Below are 22,156 nucleotides of genomic sequence, written 5' to 3'. Positions count from 1 at the left end.
AGGAATGCCAAAAAAATATGGGAATAATTCCATCTTGATTCCCAAAACTTCCACATCAAGCTCCAGTCAACATGGGATAGCTTCTAGTTGGAAGTGGAGGGACTGGTTCATTGCAGCCAGATTTCTCAGGTCTAAAGCTAACCCACCAAACCACAGCCCAAGACAGTAGTTTCAGTCAGTGGTGGTACCAGAACAACCCACATTTGTTATGCTGGTACTGGCACCAGCAGAGCTGAAGTAGCCCTGTCCTGCAAGAAAGCTGCCCCATGACCATCCCAGGAGCTCATTTCTCCCAATTCCTCTGGAATGTTGTAACTTTGCTCACAGTATCTCTGAGCACGTGGCATCAGGACTTGGGCATGGGCAATCCATAGCCTATAGCCAACCAAACTGACCACTGCCTGCAGCTGGAGGGGACCCAGGAACCAGCACAGAGCTGCAGTGAGATGTGAAGGAAACCATCTCTTACAAACCTCCTACCTTTTCAAGCACAGCTCCTGGGGCTCAGCACAAGGAGCCTGACTTTGCCTTCTGTGACTGGGACCAAGACCCTGATAATAAAATCCTGTGATGCCTTTGATGCTGCTAATGGCCATTACATAAGGGCCTGTTTAATATCTGTACTTAGCAAGTGCTTCCCCCGTGGTTAATTTTAAAAGCTCCACTTTGCAGGAATCACAGAGCATTTCAGAAGCCTGGTCAAAGAGATGAGAGGGACTCACTGAAGCTAATTACAGCTTTGCACTCCTGCTCAAAGCACTGCCTGCCCCATGCAACAGGACCACATGAGCACAGCTTTAACACTATTCTTAGGCTTTTAAATGACAGCTCAGGAGTTACTTTGAGTGACGAGGGTCTTGGTGACCAGCAAATACCTGCTGTGCATGCAGGAGATAGCTTGCAAGGGTGGAGCATCAAGATGCAGGAGCAGAAGCATACACACATGGCAGACTCATCGATTTTCTGCCCTTCAGCACCTCTGATGGGATGAGTAAGTGCCATCAGAGATGGGCTGCAGCACAGAGAAAGGCTCAGAGAGCTGAAAGCCATCAGGAGTAATCAGCAAGAAGCAGGAACAGGACCTGGGGTAGGAACTGAGGGATAATCTCTGCTTGTCTTCCAGACACAATACAAGTTGCAGACAGCAGATGATTACAAACAGATATAATTACAGGCTCTATCTTCTCTTACAGAGCTAGAGTTGCCCTGATTAGCTGATCTCAGGCATTTCCTCACCTCTGAGCCACTGACATCTTCAGCAGTCTCCGACAGGAGCCCTTTGGAAGGGTTTTCCCACACAAAGCTCCCTTTTCCGTGGAAGCTTGCAGGTTGCACTTGGCTTTGATCTTTTTGTTGTGCTGATGGGTTTTAAGGTGTGCCCTTACATTGTATGAAGGGGTAAGTGCAAAAGAGCCCAAGCTCAGTATCACACTGAGGGACTACTGAGCAGCAGCAAGAGTGAGCCTGCCCCACAGGAGGGAATGAGCCAGGAGCCAAAAGACATCCCAGTACCAGCAACTCCTTCATGGACAGAGCCTGAACAGAGCAGGCAGAGCCCAGGACTGACAGCAGGGTCCACCCAAAGCCCCAGACACAGCAAGTGATGAACCAGATGCAGGACTCATCCAAGGAACACAGAGCAGGAGACAGATCCATCAACAGCCCAGCTCTAAACCAGGGCTGAGAGCCACTGGCTGAGCTTAAATAGAGCTCCTGGGCTATGGGTAGGGTATGGGTCTCAGATGAGGCTCATCAGGACAACTAACACCTATTAGCACCTTTAGCACCTGGCTAAGGTGCTAAGGGATGCTGGTCCATGCAACTACCTAGCTAAAGTTTGCATCAAAAAGAGCAGGTGATTAAATGTGCTGCCCATCCCTAATGCCTGTCCCAGACTGAGAGTGATGCACAGATGTCCTTAATGTCTTTCACATCAAGCTTCTTAACACACCTCCAAAGATTTATGTGTGTGTTTCAGCAGCATCTCCATGGTACTGTCTGTACCTGCCAGGTGCTGTGGTGTGCTGGGTGACCTCTCAGACCTCTACAGTTTTGGGAACTGGCCATTTTAGGAAAGTTGTAATGCTTTTGTTTGTTCTAAATCCTTCAAATCCCCAAGTCAGGGACCTCAGCTTCCTCAGGCAGAGATAATCCAAACCACAGACATCCTTTTTCTTCAGGTACAGAGGGAAAACATGGCAAAGGCACTTCCAACCCTCACTACCTTGCTGACAAGTGTGGGTTTTTACAGACAAAACCCACCAAAAACTCCACACTTGGAGTTCTGTATCCAGCAGCCTCCCTGGCAGTGTCCAAGGCCAGGTTGGACACACGGGCTTGGAGCAACCTGCTCTAGTGGAAGGTGTCCCTGCCTGTGGCAGGGTGTTGGAACTGGATGAGCTTTAAGGTCCCTTCCAAGCCAAACCATCCTATGATTCTATGAACCTTGTGAATCAAGATGACAGCCCAGTTAAGATCTGCCATTGCGGGATGCTCCTGCAATCCCACCGGATGGGGAGAGAGAGAAAACAGGGAAAGGTGGAGATATTTTTGCTGTACTTACATTGCAAAATTCCTGTCTAGGAAGCATCTGTTCCTCAGCAGCCCTGCCCAGAGCTGCACACCGACAATCCCAAAGATGAAGAAGACAAAGAAGCACAAGAGGAGGACGTTGCCTAACATAGGCAGAGTATCTAACAGCAGGGTGACGAGTATTCGCATACCTGTGTGGAGAAGGAGAAAACAGGTTAGAGAAGTCCTTTGATGGGGAGAATGTGAATGCCACACCATTCCCAGCTTGGTAGTGTGTCTTGGGCAGAGGAACTGGGATGTTTGTTTTTTCCCTTAAACCTTAAGGAAGGTAAAGAGTGCAAAAGGCTTAGCAGCAAATGGGAACAGGGTATCTCCAAAGGGTGGATTTAAGGGTGGGATTTTCAGATGTTCTCAATAACAGGGATCCACACAAACCTGTGCAAAGCTGAAGAACAGCCTTTCCTGGAGGAACACCCCCACAAACCACCACCCTTCTGAGAAATCATCAAAATACAGATTTATAAACATACTGAACATCTCTCATGAACCACACATTGTTCCCCTAAACAATACAGAGCCTTGTGTAGGATGACCACTGCAGCTACTCTGCGCCTCCTCCATGGACAGCTCCTCTTCTATGGAGGACTCCCCTCTGTGCTGGCCATGGGACTGCCAAGCAGGGGAGGCAGGGGAAATTTTGGCTGTTCAAGGGGGGAAAACAGGATGCAAATATTTCTTCCTCTAAGGAAAACCCTCAGCTCTGCTCCTTTCCCCTCCTCCTGTGCAAGCTTCCCAGCTGGTCCCACACCTCCCCATGAACCTGCAGGCAGAGCACAGGCTCTGCCAGGGTAATGCTGATTTCTGGGCATGCTTTTCCACCCTAAATAAAAAGCTTGAGGAATGAGTCCAGGGCAGAATGGACAAGGAGGCTGGGACTGGGCTGGCACCCGGGGCTGCCCTGGCTCACACATGAGGGCACCTTCCAACCCAAGGATAAAGCAGGAATAAAGAGGGAATAATGACTTGCAGCTCAGCAGTTCAATAGAGGTTAAATAAATCTCTGAGGCACTGACCAGCCATCATTTCAACAGCTGATAATTGATGAGAGGAAGACTAATGAAAAGAGGAAGAGACAAAGACAAATGTTAAATCATAGGAAAGACAAAAGCCAGAAATCAAGCCTCGGGAGACGGTGCTCCCCAGAGAGCAGGGCTCATGTTTATGGCACAGTGGAAATCAATGCGGCTGCTGGATAGGGTGACACTACCGCCTTTGGAGGCATTTTATCCCACTAAATTTCTGCTCTGTAAACACCTTTTCCTGCCTGTGTGGAGCCTTTTCTCCCTCCATTTCCCCTGGCAGGATGCTGCTCGATATCAGTCACCCGTCTGAATGGAGAGTGGCATTTACACTGATGCAATCTCTCTTCCCTCACCCATATCCACATTGGCTTCTTCCCTCAGCCAGCTCCCCAGTCATGCCTCATGCCTCTTCTGCTAAATCAATGATGATGCTGGGCTGCAGCCTGGCACCTGTGAACCCCAGGGCTGGGTGCTGGAAGGAGCAGGGTCTCCAGGAGAGAAGTGCCAATCCAAGCTGGCACCTCCCAGGCTGCAGCAGCAACGCTGGCAGGATCTGGAGCCCCGTCACACCGCATTACCCCTTTCCTCGTGTTGCTGTGCCAGCGGAAATGCAGCCCAGCCAAGCAGGGCCGGAGCTGACATTACCTTGTCAGAGTGGCACGAGTGAACCACCCTGGCCAAGAAGTCTGTGCTAATAAATAATGAGGTGTGAGTAATAACCTCTGCATCCCAGGGCAAGAGCCTGTCAAGGTCTCTATGCCCAGATGCATCTTGGCTCCGGCGCGTGCGCCAGCAGTGGATGCCTCTCCGGAGGAGCCACGATCCCGGCGCCCAGCCCTGTGCCAGCGCCGCCGGCTGCCCTCCAAACCCTGTCCCCGTGCCACCCCGTGCTAAAGCCACCCTGCAGGGAAGGGACATGGTGCTGGCAATGAGTGTATGTTGTCAAGCACAGGATGCTGGCATCTCTGCCACCCTCTGTAACCGCAATGCCGGTGCCAGCCATGGGGACAGCACCGGCCACTGCTCCAAGTGCAAGAGGAATCCCAGATCTGGAGGCAAATAGGAGTTTGGGTTTGTAACACTTGTTCCCAACATGTGCTGTCATCGTGAGCCCCCCCAGGAGCACATCCCACAGCAACGCCCCACAGCAATTTGCAAGGCTTTCTTTGGCAAATCTATCTTCGGAAAAGCAGAAAAGACACACTTAATTCCCACTGGAAAGACAATGCTGGGCATTTCTTCTTTTTTTTCCCCCTCACACTAATATCCTCACTCTTTTTTTCCCCCAAAACGGTTAAAATTTATCTCCTTGTGCCAAACAACTGTTTTCTGCTCAGCTGCTTTCGGTATTTTGGGTTGTTTAGTGGCACCATCCTCGAGATTGAATCCATCTGTTCTCTACCCACTGAGGGTGCTCTGGGCTCCCAGCAGTGTGCCATGGGAAAAGAGCACGAGCATTGGTTGGGCTGAAACAAGGACCAGGATTTCTCTTCGCTCCCATTCCATGTGATGTCTGGTTTAAAGCACATAGTAGAAAAATCAAAATAAAGCAGTGAAATGGATTTGAAAAAACCCAGTGACCATTATTAAAAAACCTCCATAACTACAGCCTCTGCCAAACATATAAATCACAGGAATTACATTTTCCAGTCATTTTCAAGGAATAATTTCTAATAGAGATGATGTTTTCATTGGCCAGGGTTCTCCTTTCTTTTCTTAACAAACAAAGTAAAAATGAAATAATCTTGCTGGTGAATTTATTGTGCCTGGAAGCAAAGAGCTAATAGTGCTGGCTGGAACCCAGGAAAGTGCCCAGACATCACAGGGAGAAATCGTGAGGCTATTCCTCATGGGTCCCTGCTTCCCCTGTGCTGGGACTGAACAACGGGCTCCTCTCTTCTGACCCAGCCATCATTCCTATCTGCTCCATGGCTTTTTGTGACTGCCACTGAGCCAAAACCCCTGCTCCTGCCAGTGGTGTGGTGGCTGGGAGAGCATCACTGTTCTGCTGCTGGGGATAGCATGGATGGGGCTGAGCGGGACCTGCTGCCATGCTGGGATGGGGTGGATGTCCAAGGAAATCCCTGGCTAAGCTATAGCATCCTGATGGATGAAAGACTAGAAATGTAACTCTGTTATTACTGGAAACAGCAAAATACAACTCAACAGAGGGCTGTCACTATCCATTCTCTGCAGACCCTGGATTATCTCAGTCTGAAACAGTAAAAGTATTGGTGTTAAAAGTGGATGGAGTTAGTGTCTCATAAACAAGTGAAGTCTGTGATTATCTGCCCTCTAGGAACTGAGGTGTTTCTAAGAATACTAATCCTGCCTTGGCTCTTGTTCAAGATGCTGGTAGGGGTATAAGACCAGCCTGGCTGCTCCTTAAGCCAGGCAACTCAACTCCAAACATGGCTTGGGTTCATTGGCTTTAATCTCACATACCATTAACAAAAAATTGAGTATTTTCTATTGCCTATCCTTTGAAAGAAACGTAAGAAGTGAAGTGTCAAGTACAGCAGAGGACGGCCTAAAAAGCTTACTTGAAAACTTGAGTATCAGACTCCTAAGGAAGAAGAACACAAGCTGGACCCAGATCAAGATTTCACCCAGACATGGAGGTGTTGGGATCCCTGGGCCTTGGTTTAATAGGCATGTAAATCCACAACTCCCCCAGCTTCTGCTCTCAGCCCAGCTGAATCTCAGCTTGACATTCCCACTATTTCAAGGGAGAGCTATAAAGAGCTTCATGGATTTAAATAGCTTCAGAGAGAGCCTGATCCTCGCCCCAGTCTGAAACCTCAGCAGGGCTCTGAGCCAAGCATGTGCCAGCATCCCTCTGCTCCTTCCATCCCAGTGAGGACACAGAGCCACTGTGCTCAAAATCCCAGCAGAAAACTTTGTTGTGCTTTCGGGCTGCTCCGAAACCCTGGTAACCAAACCTCACTAGGAAAAACAAAGCTCTGGAGGGTTTCATGGTCCCTTTTAGCCTCTCGTTTCTTTTGGTCTTGTTTTAAACTTCTAATGTCACTGAGAACTCTATAGATTATTAATGTTTTCTTTTAAAGAAAAATCCTGAAGAATATAACTCAGAAAGAAACTTCAAAGAGTCCTGTGTGTAAAATTCCATCTATTCCACTGCATGTTCATCTGAGGCACTGGAACCAAAACCCTTCTGGGGGAGCTGGTTTTGCTGTCCCTAGATGTGCAGACATGACAGGCAGTTTATCCAGGCAGGATGCTTAGCGAGGACAAATCAGTGCTATGGCATTCAAATGTGCTTTTGAAAAGACCAATAAATGTGTACCTTTGTTTGCAAGGAACCTCTATGATTCCCATACAATGCTGCTGCAGTTCAAATCGAGTGGATTTTGGTTAAAAAATGGCAAAAGTGCTATGAAATTAGTACCTTGCAAAGGATTTTTTGGCTGACAGCTGATTCCAGCCGGAAACGATTTCAACCTTGTTGGTTGGTCTTTCAAACTGGATTTAGAAGCCAAGCAGCTGAAGCCACTTGAAAATGGATTTAGGGGTCACCTGAACTTACTCTCATGGATGAACCCAATTTTGTTCTACAGGACAACAAACCCTCTGTGGTATTTTAGCAGCAATGGAGGCTGTTGTGCTTCTAATCCTGAACACAAAGAAAGGGAAAGACCTTAAAGAGCCAAGAGGGGAAAATGAAGCCATCCAGGGCAAGAAGATCCTTCTTTGAACTGACCCTTCCCCTTTCTTTATAGGACCTTTGTTATTTTCTTTGCACTACGAGCAGAGTTATTTGCCTCAGAGTTCACAAAATGCTGGAAAACAGCCATGAAAATGTGGTCATCCAGGTATAAAATCTACTCCCTTGCCCTTTACTAACCCTGATAATCATCATAAATGATCTTCAACTTGCCACTAAAATCAATGAACTTGCTCTCAGCAGCAAGAGAACAGAATACTACTGCAAGGCTTAGCACACAGATTGCTGGCTGGGGTGGCTTTCCAGGCAGAGCCCGAGCTGCAGACAAAGGCATTACTTACTTGGGACCCTGTTAATGGCTCGTAGCGGCCGAAGAACCCGGACGGTGCGGATCGCAGACAAGCTCACGTTGTGTCCGTCCAGAGAATACTCCATCATGCTGCAGGGGAAAGAGAAAAGGTGTCAGATGTGAGATGCTCGGTCCCTGGGCATGAGGGTTCTGGGGCTGCCTGCATGCCCAGGCTTTAAAACCACCCAGTCTGTATTTGCAGCCCATAATGTGCATCATGCTCTCAATGGGGGATATAAGGACTCTTTCAACCCCTAAGAGAAAACACCCCCATGAGCAGCGACGGTGTGGATGTGCTCCCAATGGGCCGCAGGCACAGGTAACACACCAGAAAGCACAAGGAGTTGCAAAGTGAGGGCAACAGAAATCAGGGCAGATGGGAGCCCCCAGCTACCTGCTCAGCTTCTGCAGCCGTGCTGCTCTCCCTTCCCATTAGCTTATAGTGCTCCAGCCAGTGGTACATCTGCAGCCTTCCCACTGCACAACTCTATGCAGCTCAAAGTCAATTAGATGTTTCTGCTATTATACCCCCCACTAGCACCCCAGTGTACTTTCATGCCAGCTTATCTCTCCCTCTATGACAAAAAATGTGAATAACCAAGCCAACAAATGATGTTAAAGCAATTTGGTTTCCATTTTATTATTAAGAATACGGAACATTTTCTTTTCCATGCTCCGTCTCCATTTCACATAAACATTTCTCTTCCAGGCTGGGAAGGATGTTAAGTCAAGTCAGTTTTCTTGCTCTTTTATAGCACTGAGTGGCAAATGTGTGTAGTGTTGGGTTTTTAATGGGGTTATGCCTAGTTAGCATGGCTGTAATTACAATTTATGAGTTTGACTAGAGGGAAGCACTTGTAAATATGTCACAAATCTCTCACCACGCCTGTTCAAATAACATAAGGGCATCAAAAGCAACCCTGTGAGCAAGCTGTTGGATCCCATGGAGAAAGAGCTTTTGTTTTGTCGGGTTTTGTTAATACACAAACAGATATGGAAAGAGGAAGGCAAATACAAGATGAATTCTTCAACCAGGCTCTTCAGAAGCTTCAGTGGAGAGATTTGAAGCATCCTGCAGCCAGGATGGACCAAAATCATTACGTACTATTAACAAGCAACCACCAAATGGACTGAAGCAACAGCTGGATGGGTTTCAGGCAACAGGAAAGGGAGATTTGGTTTGGGACCAACCTTGCTCAGGTGCATCATTGCTCATGTGCCCCTGCTCTGCTGGAGCCTTGTACTTTGTATTTGATGCCTTGCCCTGCTCTGTGAAGTTTAGTTGGAAATATCTGATGTTTGCTTAACTTTTGTCTTTGTCCTGAAGCTGGTTTGGTATCACTGGCATTGCACTGAGGTGACTTTGGCCTGTCAGCTTTAATTTGCCTGCTGATTTTGAGCTGGTTTTGGCAATAGCCTTCCAAAGATATTTGTTATTCCTGAAGAAGTTAGTGAGTCTTTATAAATCAAAACCACCTTCAAGCTCACACACAGGAACTGAGCTGAACACGATGAATAGCTTTAAAACTCAGCACGGCACAAACCCAGGTTTTAAATCTAACGTGTGTTCATTAAGCAGCCAGAGCAGAGCAGTGGGAAGCAGCCCGGAGCTGCAGGAAGGACCACACAGCGGGAAAGCCATCGGAAATGCCCATTCACACCTGCACCAAGGGGCCTGGAGCCAGCACCAGGTGTCTGCTCTGAACAGACCTTGCACGGATACACAGAGCATTGTTTAAAGCCCCTGATGTGAATAGTGTGAAGCTTGAATGTGCTCACTAGTGTGGTCCCAGCACAGCACACTCACAGTGCATTGGGTGGCTGAGTAAGTGGATTTTAGTGTAACTGATACAAGTTTTGAACTACTAATATGATGTAAAAGGAGTACGAAATGCTCCAGTGGGAGCTGGTTTTGTACTCCAGGGAGCACATGAAACCATTGGCATGTTAAAGGGTGATATCCTGGGGCCTCACTTTTACTTGGCCTTTGGAGTTTCAATGGGGCTGATAAAAGAAGAAAAATGCAGGATTTGACCTAGGAAACCAACAAACCAACTATCTGACCCTCATACTTTGGATTTTCATGATATTCCATTTAGGATGTGAAAGTAAGTCTCGGGAAGATATACACTGCCCACCAAAGCCAACCTGAAGCACTTGATAGATTCCACCTTGGACCTTCTATGAGCAGTCTGAAACCTTCATGAAAATGTTCTTATATCACACTTGTAAACCAAGAATTCCCTTGAAATGCCCAACAGAAACCTGCTGGAGCTGGAAATTTTGGGTATGGAGGGACAGGAGGTCTGGGTGGACTAACACTCGATAGGCGATTCCCTACAACCTCTAGGTACTGAACACAAAGGAGGCACAAGCCTTTGCAATGTCTTCTGCCATGAACAGTTTCCAGTCCTTTAGCTGTCAAGTTAAAGGTGTCCAAAGCATATCACATGAGGCTGCAACGTCTCCAGGGACTGGGTGCACAGGAAACCTCTTTGGTTTCAGCTCTTGAGGACACCATTTTTGATGCTTGGGAAATGCTTTCAACTTGGCTGCTGGACAGACCTAAAGGTTGTAAGCTCCATTTGGTCTGAAATTGTCCAGAGTACATTTCTGAGGCGAGCAAAACATGAAAGGGCTTTCAGTGCTGGAACAAACTTCAGACACAAGCTGTTGCTAGAGGCAAAAGATATGTTTGTTTTGTAGTTTCCCTGCTTACCCTCTGCTCTCCTTGCTATACATGCTGGTAAGCCAAACCAGCTTATTTGAGGAGACCAGACAGGACAAACCAAGCAGGCAGCACTGCCTATCACTTGTTTCCCTTCTTATCAGAGCAAACTTCATAGTAACTTCATCACATCCATCCACTTGCTGGCAAAAGCAGCTCTTGTTATTCTAGTAGCGTGCTCCCTGCCTAAAACCACCTCCAGTTTTAGGAGCAGATGCTGGATCAGAGGTGGTGGGAGAGGTGAAGAACCACAGCCTGTTGCACAGCTGCTTCTTGCCCTCTATGGGTGTTACCAGCCAGCCCAGCTCCCAGACCAAACTCTCTTCTGAGAGATGGGAAATAATGGTATGGCTCTAATACACCAAAATCATCTGGAGATGGTCCAGGATCATCCAGAAAAGGGCCGTTCCTCTTCTCATCTTCAGCCTGAGCAATGCCAGACTGGCAGCAGGGCTTCCCATCTGGGTCTTCTGGTGCTTCTGCTGTTTTCATTCTCAGACTATGCCAGCCACAGTTTTCCTTGGAAAACTACAAGATGGACATCCAGCCACCTTCCCTCTTGTCCCAAGTGCGACATGAACAAAGATCCTGGTGCCAAACCTGCTGCTGAGGAATGAGCAGAGGGCTCAGCCTTTCTGCCTCCATGTGCTATTTTATTCTCCTGTTTGATGATGTGGGGAACTTCTTCTTGCCCATCAGGAGAGCTCATCCTGCAGGTTCAGCATGGAGAAACACTGTCTGCACACTGGTTATGGATGGCAGACATCTGATCCCAAGCTGTAACCACAGCCTTCCTCTTCTCCTACTATTTCTGGCTTAAACACTGCAGCAAAGCTTTGGAAAGAAGAAATAATTAACTGCTGTTTCTGTTGTTCCTGCTGTTCTTTCCTGGTTACACCACACTTGGGTTCAAAGGAAGCTCTGCTCAGGAGAGCTCATGTTTTATTCAAAGTAGTAAGGCCATTCCTAATTGTATTGTGGACAAATAACACGGAGCAAAACAAAACTCCATTAGTGCAATGAAGACTGTACATCACTAATGTAAGGGTAAAAATGCCCCAGCATATTACAGGAATGTTCTAATTAACCCCAGGCTGGTCATTATAAAGCCAGGGAGAGAGAAATAAGGCAGAGCTCTATAATTAAAGCAGTCTAGCCCTTCCTAGGGTATGCTAAGCAGGTAAGAGAGTCTGGGGTTCCTAAAACACATTTATTTATAGAATAAAGTTTTAGACTTGCCAAGCTTTTAGTCCATTCAGTTTCTCCCTTGGGTGCGAGGGAACTGGTGTCAAAAGCACGCAGCTCTTCCTCGTATCTGTTAACACATCCTGCACAAATAAGCAGCTGTAGGGGATGGTGTTAAACCAAGAGACGTTTCCAGGAGGCATCTGCATGCACTTGTCATTTGGGTCAAGTTCTGGCCAGCTTCTTCCATCAGGATCTCAACCTTCTGAACCAGGTTTTTTGGCTACATTCTCCTTGTTTGGCCGATTTCTGCCTCTCTGCCTCACTCTCATGGTGTTACCTAGGAGGAGCTGGGCTGAGCTGCTGTGTGCTTTTCTGCTCATCCTGCAGGCAGCAGGCTTAACCACTAGCACTGGGACACTGTGGGCATCAAACAGACTAGATCAGCATGCTCTTGATTTGACAGAGACAACACTGGCAAAAGGATTGCTACTGAATACCCCATGGCTTTTGTCCTGACATTCATACCCCACCCCATAATCCAGTGTGGTTGCCAGAGGTGAAACCAAATGAGACTTATGAGGCTTTGCCTTGGCTTGAGCCCGGCAGCTTTCACAAGACATTAGGAAAAGCAGCCAGGACAACCCACAGATTTGGCTCTCTGGGGTTTTCTTGCTTTCAAGACAAAGAAGAAATATATGAGGTTTTGTTACTGACCCCGCCATCACGATGAAGAAGTCCAGACGATTCCATGTATCTCCAAGGTAACACTTCTGCCCGAAGATCCCCAGAGCCACCATCTTGATGACCATCTCCACCGCAAAGAAAGCGAAAATGAAGTCGTCAAATGCCTGGAGAGCAGTAAAAGATTATTACAGTCAGTTCTGCTGTGCAATCTTAGCAGGGAAAGGGGAAGCAGAGACACGGGTGCTCCCACTGCAGAGGCACTCTGTGTACCCAGCAGACGTTGCAAGGCAAAGCACTGGTACCAAAATGACACCTCCCCAACTCAGATATAAAACCTGCAATACCTGATAGGTGATGGCAACCCCTGGGCATAGCTCTGGGGTCCTTCCACTGCTTGGGAAGCATTAACAGCTTCTGTTAATGTACTGACAAAGACAGAAAGACATCACTGTTGTACAGGCTGGATATTTTTCCTGGCATTTAAAGCCTATACATTGTGGTTGGGTCCTAGGTCTCAGCAACCTGCAGTGGGAGCTGTGTTTCCAGACTGGGTGGCTCAGTAGCTCCTAGAGAGAATTTGGCCCATCTAACACAGGGGGACTCAGAGTGCTTCACCTCTGATGCCTTCAGGGACCAGGTTCCTACCCGCAGACCCAAACACTGCTGGCTGTGAATGTGCGCACCAAGAGAGGTTGTAGCAGTAACTGTAAGGGCAGTTCTGCTGCACATGGGGAATGGCTGGAGTGGTTGCCCATGGTGCAAAGGCTCAGGGCATCCTGCTGGCAAACCTGGGTACCCAGTGCTGGAGCCTCTTGATGAAGGTCAAAATTTAGGGGTTTAGATTACTATGAAAGCAAGGAGAGAAAATAAAATTCAATTAATCCATTGCTGCCCCATAGAACATGACTTCAAGAATGGCTTCTGTAGGGTAGTGGGGACTTGGACAGCTGGGATTTCTCCAGCCTTCTGGAGATTCCAGAAGGTTCCTGCACAAAATGTGGACGGTACTTGAAGATGCCATGAAGTGGACTTTGTTGTAAAGACTCTTCTACATGTTGCCTGTAAACTTGAACATCAGGAGATACAGATTGCTTTTAAATCATGTGCAAGAGGCTTTGCTGTTTCCAATGACAGACTTGATAAAGCACAGGAACTTCTCGCTCTACAGCCGTGACTGCTGCTGTCCAAACCATGTCCACAAGGACCATACTGTTTGGTATTGTGGCTGGCACTTCCACAATGAGGCCTGGGTGGATTACTGGTAAAATCAACAGAACATCCACATGGCAGCCAAGTTCCCACTGTGCATCCATGCAGCTCTGTGTGGCTGTGTGCGAGCACCACCTCCTCTGGCTGTTGGCTTTATCAACCAACCTTGCCCTTGATACACTAACACAGAAGTTTTGCTCTGTTATTTCAGTTCATTTAATACCTGGCATCCAAAAGCCTCCATAAAGAAGTTCAGGCTTTTCTACCTCATGTTCTGGCTTCCATTCCTGCCTGGAAGCTGTGGGAGGCTGAGGGATAATGATGGCTTTACTTGCAGCCTGTTTCTGCCTGCAAACCCATCAGGAGAACACGGGGTTTTGCAAATGGACTCAATGCATTGGACTCATTCAGCCAGTATTAGAAACCAAATTCAGTGCCTGGGCTCCTCACGGATTCCATGTGTGTCTGTTCTGGGGAGAACGGCCCATGGAAGCTATGTGATTGCAACCTGATCAAATCAGGGGGAAAAGGAAGCAAATCGTCATTCAATAACATCACCTCCTCATCCAGGCAGGATTCCCTTTGTCTGCCTGGACATTTTGGCAGGGATGGGCATCCTCCAACAAAGCCTCATGTGGGTGAATACCTGCAGGAAAACAGCAGGCACTTGGTGTGTCACCTCCAGGAGCGATAAGACACTCTGTGATGGGCTCTCTGGAGACAGTTTAGCCCACAGGTACCAGCACTGTGACATTTTCTGGTGAAGGAGATGGACCAGCTACTTCTGGGTGCTGCTTCACACCAACCCTGACCCTCTGAGATGATCCCAATGCTGGATGCCTCCAAAATTGATCTCATCCCATGAGAAACCTCTAATGGCTCCTCAATTCACCTGGTTTACTTGGCTCTGCATTTAGCAGATCCTCTTTAAAGGCTAAAAGAGGCTCTGATGATAAACTCTGCTATTCCTGGCATTTTGCAGGCACTTCTGGACCAATCTTTGAAAGAGGCAGCAGAGTTGGAAGGATCCTACTGGCCTTCCTGAAACACTCAAAGGGAAGTCAAGCAGCAGATCTACACTACCACATGCTGGTAGTCCCTGCTTAGGTTGACGTAATGCATTAGGAACAAGGGAAGTTGGTTCCAAGCCCCAGAACAGGGTTGCTGCAGGAAGCCCAGTGCCAAGGTGCAGCCCACGTACCAGATGCTGCTGGGATGTGCTTCCAAAATGAATCCTGCAGGCATATGGCAGCGAGGGGATTGCCAGGATGCAGCAAGGGATGAAGTGATAAGCGTGATGCCCCACTGAGCTTGGGGTGGCCAACAAGGCTCTGTGAGTTTTGTATGGGTAGGTACTTCCCAAAGGTTGGTTACGTAGTTATCCTGGCAATGCTGCTACTTGGTGGGCTCTGCTTTGGAGGAGAGCAGGCGTGGGCTCATCCCATGCAGTTTTGTTCATGAAGAAGGGAATGAGACGGCGAAGTCTCCAGTGCTGTATTTGCACAGGCCAGACTGCAGCAATCAAAAACATGCCAGCACCAAGCTGGTTGGGGTGGAACTGACTGTGAGCAAGAGGTTCCCTGTGGCATTGGCCATCCTGCAAGTAAAAAGCATCCAACATCTCCAATTGGAGCTGGATGCCCAGTTTTGAGCATCCCAACCCTTATTAAATGCATAGAGAAAGGATCTTGCTGGGGTAAGTCCAAATCAGCCTTTGGGTCTCACCTTGGGCCATGGCAGCAGGTCTCCTTGGAGGACAAGCTTTGCACGCCAAAGTGTGGCTTATTGGAAAAACCATTCCTATGGGAAGGGCTTTGGGAAGAAGGGACAAGATGGGGCTCCAGGGTGGCCACCTCCCTGCCCCCCACACGTCCCAGGCAGGCAGGGCAGCGTGGAATCCTTACCTCCAGGATGGTGCACCGCTCCGACTGGCACTCCACGTCCTCGCAGGGCTGGAACATGCCCAGGGTGACGCAGTTCAGGAGGATGACCAGCATGCTGATGTGCTCAAACCAGGTGAGAGGAGAGAGTTAAGGAGAGCACACACTTCAGTGGCCATCGGGAGGGGGGAAGCTGAGGCACTTGTGCTATTTACACATCAAAAAGCCTCCACTCCTCGCACAAGCGAAGAAGAAACACCAACAAACATCCCAGATTTGCTAAGGTTTGGAGGTTTTCACAACTGAGGAGAGGGCCTTAGAAAGGAAACTCCTGTTGAGATGGAGGGACAAAGGATGCCTTTCATTTCCTCCACAGCAGCAAAGCCAGAGAAGCACACCAAGGTGCATGGCTACGCTTTCCACCTGAAGCCCTCCTCACTCCATTCTCTTCCACTCTTCATGCATGCCCAGGGCAGCTGAGAGCACAGCGCTGGGCATGCCTGCACAGTCCTGCTCCCACAGAACCTTCATCTCCAGATCTCCAAGAGTTATAGCAGCAAATCACCCCCACACATCCTCTATCATGAACTCTTTCACTACAAAGCAAGGAAAGACTGAGTAATTCAGGCACCATCACCAGCAGAAACCAGCCTGTGCCCAGTACCTTGCTCCAAACAGCGAGGTTGCTCTCCTTGTTTCCATCTCGAGTCATGGGAATAGGTGCTGAATGCAGGTTGTCTCATTCCTACCTGTTTTCTAAGTCTCAAGGAGCTAAAGAGTCCATTTTGAGCTCTTCATCCACAACTGTGGATGAAGGCAAAGCAAAGCCAAGCTGGTGGCACAAGTGGGTAGGGCCAATGTTGGGATACAGGATGTAAACCAGGACCCAGGGTGCACAGCACAAGCTTTGAAAGGGAAAGAAAGGGCTCAAAGTTGGATGTCTCCAGTCACCAAAACAAGACTACATTCTCTAACAGGACCCACCAGTGCTCTACTGCACAAACATTAATAGTTTCACAGTAATAAGTAGTGATTTGCACCAGTGTGAAACAGGCCCAGAGCTTATGATTACTGCTGCTGGTCTGACTATTAAAAACAATCAAGATGTGGGGGAACTAAACAGGAGTTTTGCAAATGAAGCATGAATGAGAGCATTGTTCTTAGGAAAAGAATTGGAAACATCTGTGGGTGAGTAAACCTTTTTGCTTTCAAACATACAAGGGTATGTGAGCAGGACATCATGGAGGAAAAAGCACATAGACATTGTCTTATTTCTGATAACAACAACTCTCCTGCTTTGGAAACCCCAGCAAAAAAACCCCAACCATATTTATCCCTCCTGCCTTTACAAGTGTTTTATCTGGCATTTTATCAGTTCAGCAGAAGATTTATCACAGCATAAGATTAGGCAAGAGCAGAGCTGCAGACTCTTGGTGCTTCTACACACATTCTCATTTAGCCAGATTAAAAGGAAAAGGAGAAATCAGTGGGGTCAGGTCCTGCAGTTTCTCTAAAACCTGAACCCAACCCTCTAGTTTTAGATAGGGTTTTACTTTGAACACTCAGAGCTGGGAACATGTTGGAACCCACGCTGGGGACCGAACAGGTCAGACTTGGAAACCCACTTGTCTCAAATGGAAATGCATGAAATCAAATACACAGATAAAACCCCAGGTCACCCCATTAGTGACGGAGGAGAAGCTGGAGCAGGTGAAGCTTTTGGAACTTGGGCATCACTGAAACACCAACATTGATTTATTTTGATTTCTCCCTTCCTTCAATGACTCCTTCTGATTCTTGACATCTTGAGGAGCTGTTTGGACCACCTTCCCTTGTGCCTGATTAGCAGCAGAGTGGTAATCCTGCTCCAGAGAGAAAACAGCCCACACCAGACCCAAACAAATCCCAGCTCCGTGGCCGTTTGCATTTCTTGCTGGGATCCATGTGGAAGTCCCTGTAAACAGTGCTCCCGCACTATTCCCAGGGTGCCTGTAGTCACATTCATTTCACTTATTATACTTGCAGATGTTTTTTTAAGTAAAAAAATCAAAGCATGTGGATTTTGAACTTTAAAACTACATAATTATGCTGATGAATTAGGTCTCCTGCTTCCCCCAGAGGAGAGGAGAGTGCTGCCTCACAGCTGGCTGCTCCAGCCTTGCTCCTCCAGCCTGACCTGGGACACTGATCCTGGGCTCGTGCTGGCTCCATCCCCTGCTGCTCCAGCAATGGAGAAATGTACAATTTAGGCTTTTCCCCACCACAAAATGATGAGGCATTTCCCAGGGATGCTCCTGTCCTCCCTCACCCCCGAACCCTTCCCAAGGAGACGCATCTGGAAAGGTCTGGGCTGAAAGGTCCTGTCCCTGCTCAGCCCCTCCAGCCTTCCCATGTGCCTGCAGCCCCCTCAAAGGCATTAAGCTTCTGCCCTATTTATTTTCACATCAGATTAATGACAGTGAAATCCCTAATTGAAAAGCGGGATTACCCCGAGTGCTCTGCCCTAACTGGACTAATCCTCCCTCCCTCCAGTGCACTGATATTCAAGGGAATTTCAATTCATTCCTCCATTCCCTCCTCCTGGCTCTGGAGGAGCTCCAAAAGCTGTGATTTAACCACTCTCCTGTTGCTTTTCCAGAGCTGCCCCCCAAGCTATGTAGTCTTCAGCAGCCACATGGAGATGCCCTAAAGCAAACGCCCTGGGCAGCGGGGGGTGATGCTGATTTGCAGGCTGAGATTAGAGGGGGCACCTTTTCACAGCATCCTTCTCACTGGGCCAGTTCAAAGTGCCCATCAAGAAAGAAAATCCCCATTCTGATAATGATGGAAAAACACACAGAAGTCAAAAAGAGAGAAGAAAGCCAGGTTGGATGTAGCTTTGAGCAACCTGGTCTAGCAGAAGGTGACCCTGCCCATGGCAGTGGGTTGGAACTGGATGAGCTTTAAGGTCCCTTCCAACACAAACCAGTCTGTGATTCTACGGTAAGGAAGTCTGAGAGCAGTCCAACACCGGGTCGTGCCAGCACAAACAGCAAAGATGTGGCTGGAGACAGAAGCCCCACAGCACAGAACAGCCTCGTGGGTGACCCTGCAGCCTCGTGCACACCCTGCCTGGCTTTCTTGCACCCGGGAGGTCAAGGAAGGTGCAGGATGGTGACACCAAACTCAGCCACAGGGGCTCCTGCTCAGGATCTGTATCTGTGACCCGCTAAAACCATGACTGTGCAAAACCAGGTACTTTTGAGTTACCATGGAAACGGCTGCTCTCGAGGCCACCGAAGCATCACCCGGTTTAAAAGCAGCCAAGTTCCCAACTGGATTTGAAAAGAAGAAGATGCAAAGGGGAGATCCAGGCTACCCGCTGGAGGCAGAGATAGAGGTTTGCTTAATACCTCTTCCTCTGCCACACATTCCAGGGTCACATCTCAAGTGTATCTGGGATGAGCCCAAATTCCCTTTGAGCAGGAGCTTGGGTGACAGCAGAGTCCTGAGTGCCCAAGAGATGCTCTGTATGCACAGCACCACACTGAGGGACCAACACAGTCCCTTACACTAAATTCTAGCCCTGGGTTTAGAAGTGGCAACACAGAAACCAGGCTCTGCCCCAAAATGTTGTTGTCCCACTTGCTTTTAGTGCACTGGCTGATGCTGATGCTCTTCTGATGCTCTCCAACAGCATTTCATAGGGTTTGCTGAAATCACCTCCAGGGAAAGGTGATGAGCTTCAGGATGGAGAGCTCTAGGTGCTAAAAGATGGTTCAGCATGGGCAAGACCTACTTTTCCCACTGACCTCTGCCATGCCAGTTCAGAAGGGAAGGCCTTGGCTTGATTTTAAAGGAGATATGGGGATTCAAGGGTGTGTTGAAGCAGCTTAAGAAAAGCTCGAGTGTTTCCAGCAGAAAATCAAATGGCAGGAGCCCAGTGCAGAGACTTGATGTTGGGTGGCCACTCATCGGTCCACATCACCTAAACACTGCTATTAGTGTCAGAGGATGTGTTTGAGGAGTAGGCAACCCAAAATGAAGCTGTGTAGGAGCTGTGCATGTGTCCTGCCCAGATAAAGAGCTCCCGGCACCTCCTACCTCCATCCTCAGCCCCTGCCCTCTGCCACTGACAGCGGGGTTTGGCACAGCTCTTCTGTCACCAAGGCAGTAACACAGCAAGACTCTCATTTCCTAAGGACATTACTGATTAATTAAGCTCAAAACCACAGAAAACCAGCTAACAAACAGAAAACCCCACACAAGGTCTTTAAAAGTGCTGTCTGGTGGATCCAGAACAGATCAGGACATCAGAGTCGCTTTGCATCCTAGGATGCAGAGTGGCGCGAGGCCACCTGCAGTGGTACAACACTTCACAGCATCAACAATTCTTCCTAATGTAGTGGGTTTCTGAAGACAAGTTTGCACCTGGCCTCTGATTTAACTTATTCTTTTCCTCTCTCCCTTTTTAAAGCAGTGCACTTGTGCCTTTTTGCATTGCTGACCTCAGGCCCCAAACCGAGGAGCAGAAGAACAGGGCAGACCCCGGTGTCACCAGCACATCTCCAGCCGGTGGTCCACAGACCTGCCCATGGGTCCCCAAGGATGCGTTCTCCCAAGAGGGAGAACACGCCAGCATCCAAACCCTCACATTTAACTTCAGAAGAGACTTAATTGAGTTTATGGCAACAAACCTAAGCAAAAGCAGAAATAAGCTGTGTCCTCACCCTGCTCCCGCTGTACTTTGCATCTTAGTTCAGCTGGTTTAGGCACAGAACTAATTAATCTCTAAGACCAGCCCCAGCCAGGCCTGACAGCTCCATCTTCTCTGGAGATGTTTTGTACACCATGACATGGATGGTTGCAGGCAGAAGAAATGAGTGGCTACTGAACTGAAAAACACCAAATCCAAACCCAGCATCCCGTCAGTTCCTTCCCACCATAAACCTCTGATTCTTGGCCCAAAGAGAAAAGGAAAATTAACTGCAGTGATGCACATACATTTGTTTCTTAAATACAAAACTGAAAGAAAAAATAAACTGCTTGTCTTGTTAGAAAGGTAGATTTTGGTATCTCTTTTAGCATCCCATAGGTACAGAGTAGATTGCCATGCCTGCAACCCTGGTTTATGTCTCCATCGCTTTGCATCCATCATTCCCCTGCTCAAAATAATGCACAGACAACTCCGGTGGCGCGGGTATAGGTCAGGCTCAGATGCACCATAACACAAGTGGTCTCCTTCACTAAGTCTCCTCGTTTTCAAGTTGATAATCTTGACCATCCATCATTCTAATTCTAGAAGTATTTCTGCAATAAACACAGCAAATAACGCTAGGACCATATTACCACTGTGTCACAAAACTCTTGCTTTCATCCCATGCCTCATGATGAGGAACATGCTGCTTCCAATTCCCAGGTCCTTCAGCTGGAACAGTCTCAGCTTCATTTTAAAGTTCCCTCCCCAACCCCAACCCTCATTTCTGAGTGGCCACGTTGGAGACAGGCAGAAGCCAAAAGCCTGTACCCGCAGCAACTGAAAAGCAGCAAGGCAAGACCATGGCACTTGCTATTTTCACATAATCTTATTATTTTTAAGCCAGTCAGGGGATTTTGGAGACTTAACCCATTATTTTAAATGCTTGGATTTGGCAGAATTCTGATTAATACTGTTATATCTGTACGTACTGCACACGATGCTGAGGAATAACACAAAGCAATAAAACCCAAGTTATAGTTACAAGGAGAACATATGTTTACAGAAGCAGCAGCCAACTGAAGTTTCAGTTTTTATAGTCTAAGATGTGACTAATGCACTAAATATACACACACACACACACACACACACACACACATATACACACACATCTGAGAGATTCGGATTTTCAGAGTGCTTTTGGTGAGCTGGGTATGTTGTGCTCATGGCAGAGCAGCAGGATGGCGTGTGCAATTCCTCCTTTGTGAAATCACAGCCTTCTTTTGCCTTTAGAAATGAGGCTGGTTGGACACCTGAGGACCTGCTTGTGAACCACCCAACCCAGCAGCTCTCCCAGAGCAGCAGCAAGAGTGCAACAAGAGATTGAGGAGGTGGGAAAGGGCCTTGGTCCTCTGTCCGAGTGGCCCAGTACACCATGAGGGTGCCCATGTGCTTGGTCAGACCACAAAGCAGCCACTGCATGAGATGGCAACAGGGCTCCTGCAAAGCTGTGGAGCATCAAAGCACTTGCAGGACAAGGAGGTGGGGATGAGGGAGAGCAGGGTATGGGGTGGGCAGGGCTGCTGCCTCATCCCATTGAGTCCCATGGCACTGCCTCTGCATCTGCGTGTCCATGTCCTTTGATGGGACATCCTGAAAGGTTTGGGTACAGGTGGGAAGCTGCTCCAGTGTAGAAATATGGAATTCCAAGTACCTGGTGCCTGTTTTGCCAGTATTTAGGCGTGCTGCCCAGATACTGGCACATTACAGTAATAACATTTCCCATCTCTCCATGCCACCAGTGACAAAAATAGCTTTGAACGTCTGCAATATCCCTCTCATCCTGGATGCTAAGTACCGAAAACAGTCCAAACTCAGTGATATTTGGTAAATAGGAACGGGGAGGGGGAAAATACAAAAAGAAAGAAAAAGAAAGAACAGAACTGGAAGGAAAATGAGTCAGAATGAAATTCCCAAGAGGCAGCGCTGGCTGGTGCTGGCATCATTTTAAGGAACATTCTTCTTTTTAAGTTGATTGATTAAAGCTATTTTTAGGGCCCAAACTGCACTGGATCATTCGGGTTCATTTGCTTATGAATTGTAAAACAAAATGAGGCAGCTGAACTTCACAAATACATATATAT

At 47.9% G+C, this 22,156-nt stretch overlaps 1 protein-coding gene across 1 annotated transcript in view; it reads right to left on the bottom strand.

Annotated features, from left to right (window-relative positions):
- Positions 1-22,156, bottom strand: part of LOC104405115 (voltage-dependent T-type calcium channel subunit alpha-1H-like) — a gene marked incomplete at both ends in the record, with an annotated part of 147,842 nt that overhangs the window by 21,217 nt on the left and 104,469 nt on the right. Inside the window, 4 exon segments of the mRNA XM_010013720.1 lie at positions 2,564-2,723; positions 7,641-7,738; positions 12,279-12,412; positions 15,362-15,473. Coding sequence (XP_010012022.1) covers positions 2,564-2,723; positions 7,641-7,738; positions 12,279-12,412; positions 15,362-15,473 — 504 coding nt within the window.

The sequence above is a fragment of the Nestor notabilis genome, unplaced genomic scaffold (assembly GCF_000696875.1).
Source record: "Nestor notabilis isolate BGI_N333 unplaced genomic scaffold, ASM69687v1 scaffold6614, whole genome shotgun sequence".
NCBI classification, from domain to species: domain Eukaryota; kingdom Metazoa; phylum Chordata; class Aves; order Psittaciformes; family Psittacidae; genus Nestor; species Nestor notabilis.
This window is presented reverse-complemented; position numbering and strand designations above follow the sequence as displayed.